Genomic DNA, 16550 nt, shown 5'->3' with positions numbered 1-16550 from the left:
CCTCCAAGAAGATTCCAGAGTTTTCCAAGTCTGGTATTTGGGGGGGGGTTGGGGTTACACCCAGCAGTGCTCAGGGGTTACTCCTGGCTCTATGCTCAGAAATCGCCCCTGCCAGGCACGGGGGACCATATGGGATGCCGGGATTCGAACCACCGTCCTGCATGAAAGGCAAATGCATTACCTCCATGCTATCTCTTCGGCCCCTTTTTCTTTGGTTTATGAGCCACACCTGTCGGTGCTCAGGGGTTACTCCTGGCTTTGCGCTCAGAAATTGCTCCTGGCAGGCTCAGGGGACCAGATGGGATGCCTGGAATCAAACCTGGGTGTGTTTGCAAGGCAAACACCCTACTGCTATGCTACCTCTGTCCCCTCAAGTATGGTGTGGTTTGTTTGTTTGTTTGTTTGTTTGTTTTTGGTGTTTTGGCCACATCCAGTGACGCTCAGGGGTTACTCCTGACTATGTGCTCAGAAATCGCTCCTGGCTAGGGGGACCATATGGGACACCAGGAGATCGAACCGTGGTCCATCCATCCTAGATTAGCACGTGCACTACTGCTTGCGCCATCACTCCTGCCCCGAGACTGGTGATTTTTATATGAAATAGTACTAGCATTCACTCATTCATTTTTTTTGAGGGAAGAGGACTTCTGTGTCGTATGATCACAAATGTTTATGGTATTCCACTTCTGTTTAATCAAAATGCCCTGTAGGATTAAATGTGTTGAGGTTTCTGCCATCTTTGAAAAACCTTCAGGTCCACATTTATCTCTACCCACTGCCATGTTGTTCCATATCAAGTCAAATTTCTCAAAAGGATTTTCCAATATTTTCCACTTCAAATGCCAATAACTACTAGAATTTCCTGAATCAACATAACTACACTGAGAACTATCATAACCGTATGAATGAATGAGGGAAGTGGAAAGCCTGTCTAGAGTACAGGTGGAGGTGGGGTGAGGTGGAGGGAGATTTGGGACATTGGTGGTGGGAATGTTGCACTGGTGAAGGGGGGTGTTCTTTACATGACTGAAACCTAATCACAATTATGTTTGTAATCAAGGTGTTTAAATAAAGATATTATTTAAAAAATAAAATAAATTTCCTTCAAAGGACTTAATAGGAATTAGATATTTCCTTAAATTATAAAGTTGCAGTGACATTGCAAAAGTTGTTCTTTGTCAGGAGAAAAAAATTTTTTTCATTTTTATGACATTTAAAATTAATCTTTAGAAGGAGCTTAATTTCCGAAAAAGCATATTTGACATAACACCTAGTTTTTCTTATCAGTAGTCATTCCTTTTAGACTTCTTCCCTCTCACTGTTTACAAGCCCTTTTATTTCCTGTACCAGGTAATTCCATGTACTCGTCCTTAAAGTAAAATCTGTACTGATTATTTCCTCTCCTGAGATTCAAATATTTCTCTAGTGTTAGGGTCCGAGCAGATAATCTAACCAGCGCTTAGAGTCAAAGACCACTTCTGATAATGTAAAATGCAAAAAGGAGTTTATTCCAGCTACCCGGGGCACTGTCATGAAACAAAGGCCCTGTATGAAATGAACATGCAGGTTATTCAGCAAGCTAAGTATTTCATTGGTTATTACGATTTAACTTCCACAGTATACATGATGGATTCAATTTTCATTTTCATTCCCTGCATCCATCCCTTACACAGGTGTCTCAAGTCTCACAGATGACCTAACTCCTGCCCTCCCCTCTTTATCTGGTGTGATACCGTTTGAGCTGAAAAACAGAGTAGCCTTCATAACAGGAGGCCTTGGCTGGCATGGGAATACAAAAGGGAGCAATATCTGAGAAGAGAGGGGAAAGGGGTGAATAAGCTGCTTCAGGCTTGATGCTTATTATAGCTTCAAGGTCTGGGAAACTTTCAACAACTTCAGACAAGTTAGAGCTTAGGGGTTTAGGCTCCAACACTAGTTAGATTCTTCTCTGAGGGGTTCAAAGTGGCATCTCAGATAAGCAGGTCCAAATCGTGTATGTGTTGGGACATGAGACTTACTCTTGGCTCTGTGCTCAAGGATCACTCCTGGCGAGCTTGGGGGACCATAGAGGGTGCTGGGATTTGAGCCCCGAGAGGTTGTATGCAAGGCAATCACACTACCTACTGAGATTTCTCCAGGCCCCCCCCACCCCTTTAAAAAAAAAAAAACCTCATCTACTCCCTTGCCTACATTGAGTCTCCTACCCGGCTACTACCTTCTACCATTTCCCACCACAAACGACCACATTTTAATTTCTAATTTCTACTCATCATTGAGGCCCTATTTATACATACATAGGTAACTTGTAAGTACATTTTTCACAAAACTGGCTGGGTGGCTTCATATCTTATTTTCCTATCAATGTACTTTCACAGTTTCCTTATTTGCATCTCTCATTGCACTGCAGCTATTCAACTGACCCATCTTTTTTATTCCTGATTAATCCTGACAAGTCACAGAAATGTGAAATACATCCAATAACGAGTGTATTCAATTCATTTGGATATGGGCACCAGGTATGGTCCACAAGTGGGAGTGATCTCTGATCTCTAGGGTCTTGGAGCTTTGGCAATGACCTCAGAATCTGGAGTAAGCCATGAGCACAAATGATTTTTCTCCCTCTCCCCTCTCTCTCCTCTCCTAATGATAACAATATCTCCAACCCCAATCCCCTTAATATTTTGATATCTGGCATCTAGCTGACTGATCCACCTTGATTCCTAACGACTCCCATTCGTTCGGAATGTGCTTTTCCTATGCAAACCAGCCAATGGAAGTCAATAAATACCTCTCACCAAACTTGCAACAAACTAGGGGGAAAAATCCCTGTCATCCCCATCCTCCACTGCCTGGTACCCCCAAAACCCTAAACTTCCAGGCCCACGGCCCGTGCACTCATCTCAAGTGGCCAATTTTAAACCTGCCTTTTAAACCTTGTCTCTAGTTCACTTCTCTAAAGCCAGTGAAACCCACCCAAGCTTTGGCTTGCCCACTGCTCCTGGTACCCGACGATGCTACGGACCCCGTGTGTGGCCTAGTTGCACCGAGACGCCTTTTTACGCATGCGCGGCAATTGGGCGGGGAGGATGCGCACTGTGCCAGGGTGATGGGCAAATGGCTTTCAGCCATTCCTCCATCCAGTAGCGCCTTTGAACCAGCCCACGTAGGCAAGGAAGATGAAGTCACCAACAAAACAGGGCTGGAGGGGTGGGTGGGAGGACTTCTGGGAGGGCAACCTCAGAGGCCGGAACCCTGAAGAATTGGCTCACGGTTTCTGTTCGGAAGCGGGAGCAACGGGCTTGTGCCCCGGAAGTAATCGCAAGTAACCCGGAAGTGATCGCAAGCAACTTTCAGGCCGGGGCTTGGAGCTGGAAGGGAGCGGATGGGTCGCAGCCGCAGCCGCTCCCCGCGGAGGGGTGAGTCCAGAAGCCCGAGGGGGCTCTTTGTGGGTCGCGAGCATTTCACTTTGCTTCCTCACGGACGCCGAGAGTCGCCGGAAGGGAAAAGAGCAGGGCGGGAACCTGGGAGAGAGTGGGGTGCCGAACCTGGTCCCCGCTCGCTTGCAGAGCTGCAGCTTGGCGCCAAAGCAAGGCTTCGTGGCTTGGTCCTGCAGGGATTGTGCGATCTCCGCCCTTCAGTAGCCTGGTGCAAGCTTGTGCACCCCGCCCTTTTTTGTTTGCTTTGTTTTGGGTCACACCCGGCGGTGCTCAGGGGTTCGTCTGTGCTCAGAAATCACTCCTGGGAGATGGGGCTCCTGGGACCATCATTACGGGTTGCCTAGGATCAAGCAATTGTTAGCTGTGTGCAAGGCAAGCATCCTACCCCTTGTAGGGTTGCCCCTTTCTTGAGTTTTTTTTTTTTGAGGGGGTCACACCCGGCAGCGCTCAGGGGTTACTCCTGCCTGGCTCTATGCTCAGAAATCGCTCCTGGCACTCTCGGGGGACCATATGGGATGCCGGGATTCGAACCACCGTCCTTCTGCATGCAAGGCAAACGCTCTACCTCCATGCTAGCTCTCCGCCAGTCCCCTCCTTTCTGAGTCTCTATTCCCGTTAAGAGACGTTTTAGGATCTTCTCTCCTACCTATGGGGATGTAGGTGGGCATCTTGGCACGTCCCTTGGCTTGGAATGCAGCCTCGTGGTCAGCTCTGTCTGGACCAGAGGCTCGAAGTTTCCAGTTTGGTTCTTGGGGAGGAGATCTTCCTATAATCAAAGGAGACCGGAAAGATCTCGGATTTTCCATCAGGGGGAAGATCGTTTTTGTAACAAAAAAAAAAAAAAAAAAAAAAAAAGGTATCAGGGGCCGGCGAGGTGGCGCTAGAGGTAAGGTGTCTGCCTTGCAAGCGCTAGCCAAGGAAAGGACCACGGTTCGATCCCCCGGCGTCCCATATGGTCCCCCCAAGCCAGGGGCAATTTCTGAGCGCGTAGCCAGGAGTAGCCCCTGAGCATCTAACAGGTGTGGCCCGAAAAACCAAAAAAAAAAAAAAAAAAAAAAGGTATCAGCCCTCTAGATCTCCTTAAGTGGGTATTTTTTGGTTTGTATAGTCACCTACAAGTTAAGATTTCATTTCTTCTTACAAGTTAACAGGTGCGATAAAGCATAACCGGCAGGGCTTGATTTTTTTTGCTTGTGACCAACCTGAGTTCCATATATCCCCGGGCACCGCTGAAGTCCGCCAAGCTCTGCGGGCTGTGACCCAAAGACAGCCCATCACCAGAATAAAAATCGAGAGGGAGGTCTATACGAGCCACATAGAGCTATTGAGCAGATAATATAGTCTTGGTTGAATTGTGAAGTACTGTTTTAATGTATAATGAACACTGGGTTTTGCTGAATTAGAATGAAGGAGGTTTTTTTTTTTTTTCTTTTTTTTTTTAATGGAGTACTTTGTTGAGCTAGAGTAGTTTGAATATATTGGGTCAAGTATATGTTCGTAATTAATTGTTCTTGGGGTTTTTTCCGTTTGTTTTAACTTTTTAAAAATATGGCTTTGGGGCCGGAGAGATAGCACAGCGATAGGGCGTTTGCTTTGCATGTAGCCAATCCAGGGCGGAGGAATCCCGGCATCCCATATGGTCCCCCGAGCCTGCCAGAAGCGATTTCTGAGCGCAGAGCCAGGAGTAATCCCTGAGTGCCACAGGGTGTGACCCATAAACCAACAACTGCAACAACAACAAAAGTGCCTCTAACATGGTTTTCCTCCTAGTGGGCAGCACTGCTGTACTTGTTTAAGGTAATTTTCAGCTCTGCAATTTTGTGCCTTGGCTTTTTAGAGCGTAGGCGGTCCCGGTCCACTTCCAGGGAGAGAGACCGCCGACGCCGAGATAGGTCCCGGTCCAGGGAGAGGGACCGGAGAAGGAGCCGCTCTCGATCTCCACACAGAAGACGCTCCAGGTAAATACTGAAAATGAGCGGGTTTGATTGTATAACCCGGAGAAACTATTGGGTTGCCCATGAAAAATGTGTGGGGCTTAACAACAGTAAGAAAAAGTGTGTTGTATTTTGCTTTGGTTTTGATCAACATACACACGTTTGCACTCCTTGGGTTGTGGCTGTGCACACATGCTCTCCAGTACTAACAACTCTGTTGAGACTCACCAGTTACAATTCGGGGTGCTTGCTGATGATTGCTCCAGTATTTACATGTGGACTGATCACATATCCTGGCCAAAGAACTCACACAATTTTGTTCTAATTAGGTTCAGGGAACTATGTTGAGTGCTAGGGATTCTACTTGGGTGAGCATGCAGAGCAAGTGCCTTGTCCACTATATTACCTCTCCAACCTCTCACACTTCTTTTCACTGTGGTACTTCTAAGAAATCAGACTCCTTTTTTTTTTTTTTTTTAATTGATTTTTTATTTTTAATTATGAGAACAATGATGCAAAGAGGACAAGGTAAAGTTACAGTGAAAGGACAATCGCCCATAAACAGAGTTCTCAGAAGCAATCCCCTTGCTGACGCCTAAATATTGAACTTACAGTCAAAGAACATTAAGAAAAATAAGGCAGAACCCATGTACAATTACTTTGTTCACAAGTCCCCAGATTGTAGTACATTATAACATTTCTTAGCAGTACACAAAGCAATCTAAAGCCATGAGATTTATGTGACTTCTTAAACATTGAAGGCATAGTATTTTTTTTATATTTTCAGGCACATGCATATTAGTTTAAGTTAACATCAAAAGTTTAAGAGGTTTTTTTTTAAGGGTTAGTCAAAAGAGCACAGTAAAAATGGTGTTAAAGTGACAAATATTGTTTGCATAGGCCCACCAAATTATGGGGGACATGGAAAGGAAAAGCCTTGGTCTAAATACAAGGAGACCCTACCCCTGAAGTTTTCTGGCATAAGACCAACTCTAGGCTCCAGGCAAACTAGTTTATTCAATCCAAGTCATTGTCTGTAGTGCCAATACAGTTTTATTTTTCACGCAGTCTCTATTGTTGGCATCAGGTTTCTGTATTAAAGATCCTGGAATCTGCACATCCTACATTGAAGTCAGGCTGGTGTGGAGTATCCTCTAGTTTCACCTCACAATTAAGGGGCAATACAGAAAGCCCTGTCCAGTAAGCAGGTCATTGTTGTTAAATCTCTCAGTGTTAAGGGAAGTCTCCTTTGTAGGTTGGTGTCAGAGCAGCGGTAGGGTCTTCCCTGGTAGAGGATTACCTCCAGGTGATGTTATAGACAACCTTGGATGTTTCGTAGATGTCTTCCCTAGATCAGGGGTGAATGGAGAATGCCCATTCTTCTGAGGCCTGTGCCAGGTCTTTATGTCAATGTTCAGACTCCTTTTTTGTGGTGTTTATACATTCTTGGTGGTGGTGCAGCTGGAAATTGCCTGCTGTGCCCAGGAGTGGCACATAGCAGGACTAAGAGGCTCAAACATCTATCAGGGTGGGCAGAATCATGCTTGATGATTCTTATAGGGACACAGGGAATTTGAACTTATGGCAATACTCATACAGGGTGGATGCACTAAGCCCTCAGGTCTCTGGAATACAACCCAATGCATAACTGATACTAGAAAAATTCGGTTTTGGGATTTTCAGCCATCAGAAATTGATTTAGAATCATCTATAGCTATATCCAAGGCATTTCTGGCAATGCTGACCTGTGTTGCGATTCTTCTGTGAAAAAAAGGTCTTGAGTGGAAAAAAGTTTAACATGCTCTGCTCAAAACTACTGTACTGTTTACCAGTGAAAACTGTTCAAATATATAATCAAGGTCCTGTGTTTTGCTTTGAGTTTTGGGTTTGAGTGTGTGTTTTTAGTTTCTGGATCACAATTGGTTACTCCTGGCTCTGCACTCATGAGTTACTCATGCCAGACTTGGGACCATATGGGATGTTGGGGATTGAACCTAGGTTACACTAAGTGCAAGGCAAGTGTCCTACCTGCTGGACGATCTCTCCCACCCCAATGTTTGGCTTTTGAAGTTCTTGAGTGGCACTCAGGAACTATTTCTGACTTTGTGCTCCTGGGACTCTGTAGTGCCCAGGACTGAATCATGGTCTCCTGAATATAGTTATAGATCATTCACATGAACCATAGAATCTCTCTTTAGCCCAAGAATGTAAGCTTTTGAAAGAACATTAGAAATAAAATTGCTTTTTTTTCTTCTGGGGGTTCTTAAGCAGGGGCCCAAGGAAACATGCTTGGTGATACTTTTTGCCCAGTGATGCTAGAGGTCCCAAGACCATCCATGTGACCCTTGGGGGACTATTTAGTGCCAAGAATTAAACCATGGGCCACCTCACGTTTGTCATGTGTTCTAGCCTTTGATTATTTCTCTAGCCCACTCTAGTATCAATCGGGGTATAGAGGGTAAGGCACTTGCCTTGCATGTGATCCAGGCTCAATCCCGAGCACTGCTATGATCCCCTGAGCACCACCAAGATCTGAACACAACCAGGATCTTAGCTAAGGGTCAAGGTTAACAATGTCAGGTACTAACATGTGTCTGTTAATTGACACAATGCCAAGAATGTTCCTTTCTAACATCTTTGCTTTTTAAATATTAGATCCCCAAGACGACATAGATCTACATCTCCTTCCCCTTCCCGACTGAAAGAAAGAAGAGATGAGGAAAAGAAAGAAACAAAAGAAGCAAAGAACAAAGAACGGCAGATTACTGGTAATGTCATTTGACAAACAGCTGAAGGAAAGGTGTTTAGATAAGTTCAGTCAGGTTAAAATTTTTTAAATTTTAGATACGTTAATATTGTTTTTCACTGTTTCATTGTGTATGGATTGTGTATGGTTGAAATTTCATTTTAACTGTACCGTGGTGAGTTGTATATTTATCAACAGTGTTCTTGATAATAGCAGGAACATTTGAAAACTGGAAAATATTTGGGAATTATCTTTAAAACTAGTGTCATGATAACAAATAAAGATGCTTCTTAAAGGCTCACCAAGCACAATGTTTCAGGCAATCCTTTGTTGGGAAGGAGGTTGTAGATTATATTTTGTGTACTTTAGTTTTAATGTCCAAATTGAAGGATATTTTTATTAATTTTGAGGCCTTAGCTAATTATCTTGTGTAGTTTCTGTTGATGAAATGGAATAACATCTCTAGTCACGTGTGTGTGTGTGTGTGTGTGTGTGTGTGTGTGTGTGTGTGTGTGTGTGTGTGTGTGTGTGTGTGTGTTTGAAATTACAGGAATTTTTTAAATTATCACTTAATTTTACAGAGGAAGACTTAGAGGGTAAAACTGAAGAAGAAATAGAAATGATGAAGTTGATGGGATTTGCCTCCTTTGATTCCACAAAAGTAAGTAAAACACACATAGCCAGTTAAGGTTAGGATTTGAATAACTCCATTACAACTGTCCCATTTTGGTATAGTTTATTACTTCCACCAGTGATTCCTTTTAATACTGATTTATTTGTTTAAAAGATAATGGCACACATATTTGTGTGAAGGGCTTCAAGAGCACAGAAAAGGAAGCAGTGAACTACTATTGTAATTCAGAAACTATTTGCCTGGGTGATGTTTGGGAACTCTTAAAAGGTCAGTAAAGATAATCAGAACAGTACAAGGAGTATGGTCTTGATTGAAAAGGAAGAGGCCATGAAAATGCCATGTAGGCATCATAGAACAATGGGGGGCACTTTAAATTTAATGATTGACAAAAAGCTTATGAAATAGTAGTAACTATGAAGCTAGAAGCAGAATTAGATGTTCTTTGAGCCATACCTGTTATAAGTGTTTGGAGTATACTTCACTCTTTCAGTGTTCTTTAGGAGACCACGTGGTGTTAGGGATTGGGTGTTAGGCATATGAAGCATGCACTCCAGTTTTTTGATTTATCTGCCTAGTCCCAGAGAGATCTTTTGATTAATACATAATCAATTCATTATGTACAAAGAGAGGAACTAATGGGTTTTTTGGGCAGGTGTATGTCACACCCACTGGTGCTATGGGATTACTCCTGGTTTTGTACTCAGGAATCACTTCTGGCAGGCTCCCAGGGGACTGAACCTACAGCAATATCTTTGACTCCACAGGAAAAAGTTTTTAGCTTTGTTTTGTTTGGGCTAAAGAAATTAGTACAATGTGGAGAAGGCTTGTCTTGCAGCTGGCTGACCTGGAATCATCCCCCTATGGTTCCCCAGGAATCACCAGAAGTGATTCCTGAGTGCAGAGCCTGTAGTAAGCCCAGAACACCACTACGAATGGCCCAAAAATAACAACATGGGCCGGAGACCCAAAAACCAAAAAAGCAAACAAACAAAGAAAACAAAAATTCCAAAACTTTTTTTTGTTGAATTTAATAAATCCACTTATTTTTGTAAGTGGGGATTAAAATTTTTGAGAAAAATCATTGAAAGAGAAAAACTTGGTTCTAATTTTTTTAGCCCATTGAATTCATGGGAATTGGAATAAATTAAAATAAAGATTTACTATGAGATTGTGTAGGGACTCATGTTTGTTTTGAGGGGCTTTGAGGTTTGTTTTTTTTTTGTTTTGTTTTGTTTTTAGTTTTTTTGTTTGTTTGTTTTTTGTTTTTGGGTCACACCCGGCAGCGCTCAGGGGTTCCTCCTGGTGTTACGCTCAGAAATTGCTCCTGGCACGCTCTGGGGACCATATGGAATGCCGGGATTCGAACCACCATCCTGCGTGCAAGGCAAACACCTTACCTCCATGCTATCTTTCTGGCCCTGAGGTGTTTTTTTTTTAATCTATTTATTGTTTATATTATGATTTAATTCAGTACTCTTGTTATGAAGTTTTCTTTTCTTTGGTGTGGGGGAGTCTCTCTAAAGGTGCTCAGAGAATCTGGAATCCCCTTCTAGCTATACACAGTGAATTGGACCACTTTAGTACTCTATGAAGAAATTTTTCTTTTATTTTAATTGTTTGATTGATTGGTTTTTTGGCCACACCCAGTGGTGCTCAGGGGTTACTCTTGGCTCTGTACTCAGAAATTACCCCTGGCATGCTGGGGGGCCATATAGGATGTCAGGAATCGAACCAGGTCCCTCCTGGGTAGGGCAAGGCAAATGCCCTACTGCTGTGCTATCTCTCTAGCCCCAAAGAAAATTTTCAATAAGATGTCTTTTTCATGGGTTACTGCTCTTTTAAATGATTTGAGTTGAGAAAATTAAGAATGCTTATTCTCACAAATGTGTAAGCATCATTTTGTAATTTATGCAATTTCTTTTTTTTTTTTTTTTTTTTTTTTTTTTGGTTTTTGGGCCACACCCAGTGACGTTCAGGGGTTACTCCTGGCTATGCGCTCAGAAGTCGCTCCTGGCTTGGGGGACCATATGGGACGCCAGGGGATCGAACCGCGGTCCGTCCAAGGCTAGCGCAGGCAAGGCAGGCACCTTACCTCTAGCGCCACCGCCCGGGCCCCAATTTATGCAATTTCTATCAGTTTTCTGTCTTGAACATAATTCTTGCTTTTTCAAAGAACATTTTCTGCAGTGGTGCAAGTGGTAGGGCATCTGCCTTGTGCACACTAACCTAGAATGGACTGGGGTTCCATCCCCTGGCGTCCCATATGGTCCCCCAAGCCAGGAGCGATTTCTGAGCCAGGAGTAACCCCTGAACGAAACTGGGTGTGTCCCCCCCAAAGAAAAGATTATTTTTTAAATGGAATTATTAATATATGTACTGGGGAGGGTAGAGCAATATTATAGCATGTAGGGTGTTTGCCTTGCATGCGGCTGACCTGGGTTCAGTTTTTCAGTACTCCATAAGGCCTTCTGAGCACTACCAGGTGTACCTCTGAGTACTGCCAGGTATGGCCCAAAAACAAAAACAAAAAATATGTGTGTGTGTGTGTATAAATAAAATTAACTTCAAACTAAAGTAACAGTTGAACTGAAGAGATAGTACAGAGTTTGCCTTGCATGCTCCTGACCCTCTTTTGATTTCTAGAGTCATATATGGGACCTATGCGCATAATACCTGAGCACCACTAGGTGTGTCAAAAACAAAGCAAAAGTAAAGCAACTCAATAATGAGACTTTACCATGTAAGATGCTTTTAACAATCACAAAACCATGGGGCTGGAGAGATAGCACAGTGGTAGGGCATTTGCCTTGCATAAGGCTGATCCAGGGACAGACTATGGTTTGATTTCCAGCATTCCATATGGTCCCTCGAGTCTACCAGGAGTGATTTCTGAGTGCAAAGCCAAAAGTAACCCCTGAGCACCACTGGGTGTGACCCAAAAACAAAACAAAACAAAAATCACAAAGCCATGTTCATTCTTTTTTGTATAATGGCACTAACAGTCTCATTTATTGATGTCTCATTGTAGAACATGAGTTTTTATTCTTTTGAACTGTGTACTTAATTTGTATACAATAAAGTAAAATGTGTAAAAGTTTTTTTTAAAAAAGCAGGGTTCTTAATAGAATTGTTTTCTTTTTTTGTTTTGTTTTGTTTTTGGGCCACACCCGGCGGTGCTCAGGGGTTACTCCTGGCTGTCTGCTCAGAAATAGCTCCTGGCAGGCACGGAGGACCATATGACACAGGGATTCTAACCAACCACCTTAGGTCCTGGATCAGCTGCTTGCAAGGCAAACACCACTGTGCTATCTGTCCGGGCCCTTAATTAAATATTTTTAATCTGAATTAGCTTTTTATTAAATAGTACATCTCATTAAGAAATATTTATAACTTTGTTTATTATCATATAAAAACATTGCCTTTATTTCTTTTATAAAAAATAATAATTTCTTGGGGGCCGGAGAGATAGGTAGGTTAGGGCATTTGCCTTGCACGCAGCCTATCCAGGACCTAAGGTGGTTGGTTCGAATCCTGGCGTCCCATATGGTACCCCGTGCCTGCCAGGAGCTATTTCTGAGCAGACAGCCAGGAGTAACCCCTGAGCAATGCCAGGTGTGGCCCAAAAACCAAAAAAAAAAAAAAAAAACAAAAAAAAAAAAACCAATATGTTGATGCATTTAGTATTTTATTCTTGGTTTTTAAATGTGTTTACTGCTTTTCCACAGGGAAAAAAGGTAGATGGATCTGTAAATGCCTATGCCATCAATGTGTCCCAGAAGAGGAAGTACAGGTATGCATGACCCACACTGAGAGATTGGAACTGATTCTAATTATCATATGGTTGGGAAAGAAATTATTTTAGTTGAAGCCAGAGTGATAGCCCAATGGTAGGGCGTTTGCTTTGCACATGGCCAACCCAGGACCAACCCGAGTTCAGTCGCCGGCATCTTATATAGTCTCTCAAACCTGCCAGGAGAAACCTGGCAAAAGAAAGAAATTATTTTTGAGATAATTGTATGTTTAAGAATGTAGCAAGCGCTAGCCTAGGACAGACAGCAGTTCGATCTCCTGGCATCCCATATGGTCCTCCCAAGCCAGGAGTGATTTCTGAGCGCATAGCAGGATCGATTTCTGAGTACATAGCCAGGAGTAACCCCTGAGTATCAAACAGGTGTGGCCCAAAACAAACAAACAAAAAAGACTGTAGCTTTTGTTTGGTTTGGTTTTGGTCATATGGGGCAGCACTCAGAGGTTACTCTTGGCTCTGCGCACAGAAATCACCCCTGGCAGGCTCAGGGGACCATATGGGATGCCGGAAATTGAACCACCGTCTCCTGGTTTGGCCATGTGCAAGACAAATCTCCCATTGCTGTGCTATCTCTCCAGCCCCAAGAATGTAGTTTTTTTTTTTTTTTTGTTAATGCAGTTCCAGAGATCCATTCATACTACCAAGGCATTCATACTACCATTGAATCACATATCTTCAGACTTTATTCCTTATTTTAATCTTTCTTTTTTTATATTCTAGTGTGTTAAAATAATTTCCCATTAACGTGAGCTTGTGAGAAGGGTGAATCAATGGTAGCAGGGGATGTAATTCTAATAGAGCACATTCTGTGATAGTTGAGACCTTGGTGTTGCTACTTTTACTCCACAAAACAGCAGACTTTCTAGTCTTTAGGATTTGGTGTCATTATAATTAGCAGCTTAGATGTATTTATAACTAGAGGCTTAAAATGTATTTTAGAGGGTCTGGAGGAACCCAGGGCCACATTGCTTAGCAACATATTGCCAGGAATGTTCCCTGGGTTTTCAGCTCACTGGACACCCCTCAGAAAATGAAAAAAAAAAATGTATTGAATTCCTAATAAATAAAAAATTGGTCAAGCATTAAGCACAGTCATTTTTGTTTGGTTTCATTTGAGGGGTCACACCTGGCAGTATTCAAAGGTTACTCCTGGCTCTATACTCAGAAATCGCTCCTGGCAGGCTCGGGGGACCATATGGGATGCAACAATTCAAACCACTGTCCTTTTGCATTCAAGGCAAATGCCCTACCTCCATGCTATCTCTCTGGCCCCTAAGCACAGTCTTAATCTTTAAGCATGTCTTTCTCTTTATTTTAGTTAGTATCTTTATTTGGAAATGTTGGAAATGCTGTGAATTGGGCCCTAGAAATCTAATAAAGAGACAGATGTAAAGATGGAGAACAGAAAAATATTACAAAGAGATAGATAGATAGGTACAGATACATAGTACAGAGATAGAGTACAGAGATAATACAAAGCATTAAGAAGTACAAAGAAGGGCCCGGAGAGATAGCACAGTGGTGTTTGCCTTGCAAGCAGCCGATCCAGGACCAAAGGTGGTTGGTTCGAATCCCGGTGTCCCATATGGTCCCCTGTGCCTGCCAGGAGCTATTTCTGAGCAGACAGCCAGGAGTAACCCCTGAGCACCGCTGGGTGTGGCCCAAAAACCAAAAAAAAAAAAAGAAAAGAAAAGAAAAAGTACAAAGAAACAAAGATAGTATGAAGGTTAAGGCAATTACTTTGCTTGTGGCTTTGACCAGGGCCACTGCAACCCTGGTTTGAGTCCTGCCACCTCACCCTAGGGGATATACTTGCTATTTGATTATTTTGAAAATATTTCCTTAAAATAGGTGTTTGGTATTTCATAAAATAAATAACAGTTCTCAGTTTATTGTTTAAAGTGACTGGGATGTAGTCTAATAGAATCTGCACTTCCCACATAAGAGGCCCTGGCTCCTCACAATGAAAGTGAAAGACTCTTACTGTGCCCTGAATAAATTCAAATGCTTCTTAAATACTCTAAGCTTTTTATTGCTGTGAACCAAGAACGTTCTTGTTGAAACCTACTCAGAAAGATGTGAGGGGAGAGAGAAATAAATGTTTTAGAGAGAACACAGGCTTCTCCAGAATGGAAATAGGCAAAGAAAGAAACAGAGATAAGCAAGTGAGACACGTGTTCAAGAGAGAACATGTGCTTGAAGAACATGCCAGATCCTCTGGACTTTGCTAGTGGAAAGTTGAAGGTAGGCTGCCAGTGCGTATACTTCACGACAGGACTAGAAACTTGAGTTTTGCTGATTGAAACTTGTAAAATAATAAATTTTCCCTTTTCCCACAGGCAGTACATGAATCGAAAAGGCGGATTCAACAGACCTTTGGATTTCATTGCATGAGAATTATTAAAGATTTCTCCCCCTCACCTTCCTCAGAAGAGTGGATTTTGTATTTATATTTGATAGACATCAAAGCAGGATCCCAGTCCTTCTGCCTTGTAAAGTAAGAAAACTTTATTTATGAAGTGTGTAGTTCACTTTACTCGCCTCAAGAGAAGAAAGGTTAAATAATCATTTTTTCTTTTAGGAAATACCATTGGGGTAGTCTCAGCCCCCTTGTTTTGTCCTTATTCCTGTGGAAGCTATACATGTTTTTCTTAATGGATGCTCATTAGGACTTTTTAAAACAAAAGTGATTTGGATGTAAGTTTCTCAAATAAAACAATATTTCTACCCTTTTGTATTTGATGAATATTTTTATTACTGAATAAAAGAATCTCCCTGCATTTATCGAATCAGGTTTAGATATCATTATTCTTAATAGTTTGAAAACGGGAAGAATAACTGGATTTTTTTTTATTGTGGCCAAAGTGAATTACAAATCTTGCACAGTGATATTTAAGGTACACAGTAACAATAAATGAGGGCCTTTCCACCAGCAGTGTTGTCCTCCCTTTATGCCTGTTCCTAAGCATATATCCCTTATCTCCCTCCTTTATCCCCCAGAATGCTAGTGTAACTAAAAGCATATATGTTGGGCCCGGAGAGATAGCACAGCGGCATTTGCCTTGCAAGCAGCCGATCCAGGACCAAAGGTGGTTGGTTCGAATCCCGGCATCCCATATGGTCCCTCGTGCCTGCGAGGAGCTATTTCTGAGCAGACAGCCAGGAGTAACCCCTGAGCACTGCCGGGTGTGGCCCAAAAACCAAAAAAAAAAAAAAAAGCATATATGTTAACCTTTTTTTTTTTTTTGCAGTTCCAGATATTTTTACTAGTGGTTTCTTAAAGGTTTGGAGTCAAAGGAGCACTGTAAAAACAATGTTAGTGTGGCAATTATTGTTTGCATGGGCCCACCAAAGTATGGGGGTCATGGAAAGGAAAAACTTTGACCTAAGTACAAGGAGACCCTACCCCTGAAGTTTCCTGACATAAGACCATTTCTAGGCTCCAGGCAAACTAGTTTGTCCAATCCCGGTCATTGTCTGTAGTGCCCATACAGTTATATTTTTCACAGTCTCTGTTGTTGATCTCACGTTTCTGTATCGAAGGTCCTGGAATCTGTATATCCTACATTGAAGTCAGGATGGTGGAATAACTGAATTTTTATAGCATTTGTGATTTTTTTCCCCTGCTAGTACTATTGATTCCCCCTCAATTTAAAAGTAATACATAATTACTAGGGAAAAAATTTTTTTGAGAGAAACAAAAGAATAAAATGAAAAGTAAAGGCCAGAGCGATAGCCCAGGAAGTAGGCATTTGCCTTGCATGCTGCTGACTCAGGTTTAATCCCCAGCATCCCATATATTCCCTGAGCCTGCCATCAGTGGTTTCTGAATGCATAGCCAAGAGTAATGCCTGAACAATGCTGGGTGTGGACCAAAATCAAGAAAATAAAAGGCAAAAGAAAACTTCCTGACTACAGCCAGAAACAATGTTAATATTTGAATATTTGGTGTCTTTTTCAGGCTATTACTGGCATAGAGTTCTTTTTTTTC

General features: G+C 42.3%; 1 protein-coding gene across 1 annotated transcript; it reads left to right on the top strand.

Annotated features, from left to right (window-relative positions):
• Positions 1 to 3326: 3326 nt before the first annotated feature.
• On the top strand, positions 3327 to 15288 carry SNRNP27 (small nuclear ribonucleoprotein U4/U6.U5 subunit 27). The gene is made up of 6 exons (XM_049785122.1): positions 3327 to 3416; positions 5275 to 5395; positions 8027 to 8139; positions 8699 to 8778; positions 12477 to 12541; positions 14899 to 15288. The coding sequence occupies exons 1-6, from the start codon at positions 3383 to 3385 to the stop codon at positions 14951 to 14953; spliced, it is 468 nt and encodes a 155-aa protein (XP_049641079.1). The 5' UTR covers positions 3327 to 3382; the 3' UTR covers positions 14954 to 15288.
• Positions 15289 to 16550: the final 1262 nt, after the last annotated feature.

This window comes from Suncus etruscus, chromosome 12 (assembly GCF_024139225.1).
Source record: "Suncus etruscus isolate mSunEtr1 chromosome 12, mSunEtr1.pri.cur, whole genome shotgun sequence".
NCBI lineage: Eukaryota > Metazoa > Chordata > Mammalia > Eulipotyphla > Soricidae > Suncus > Suncus etruscus.
This window is presented reverse-complemented; position numbering and strand designations above follow the sequence as displayed.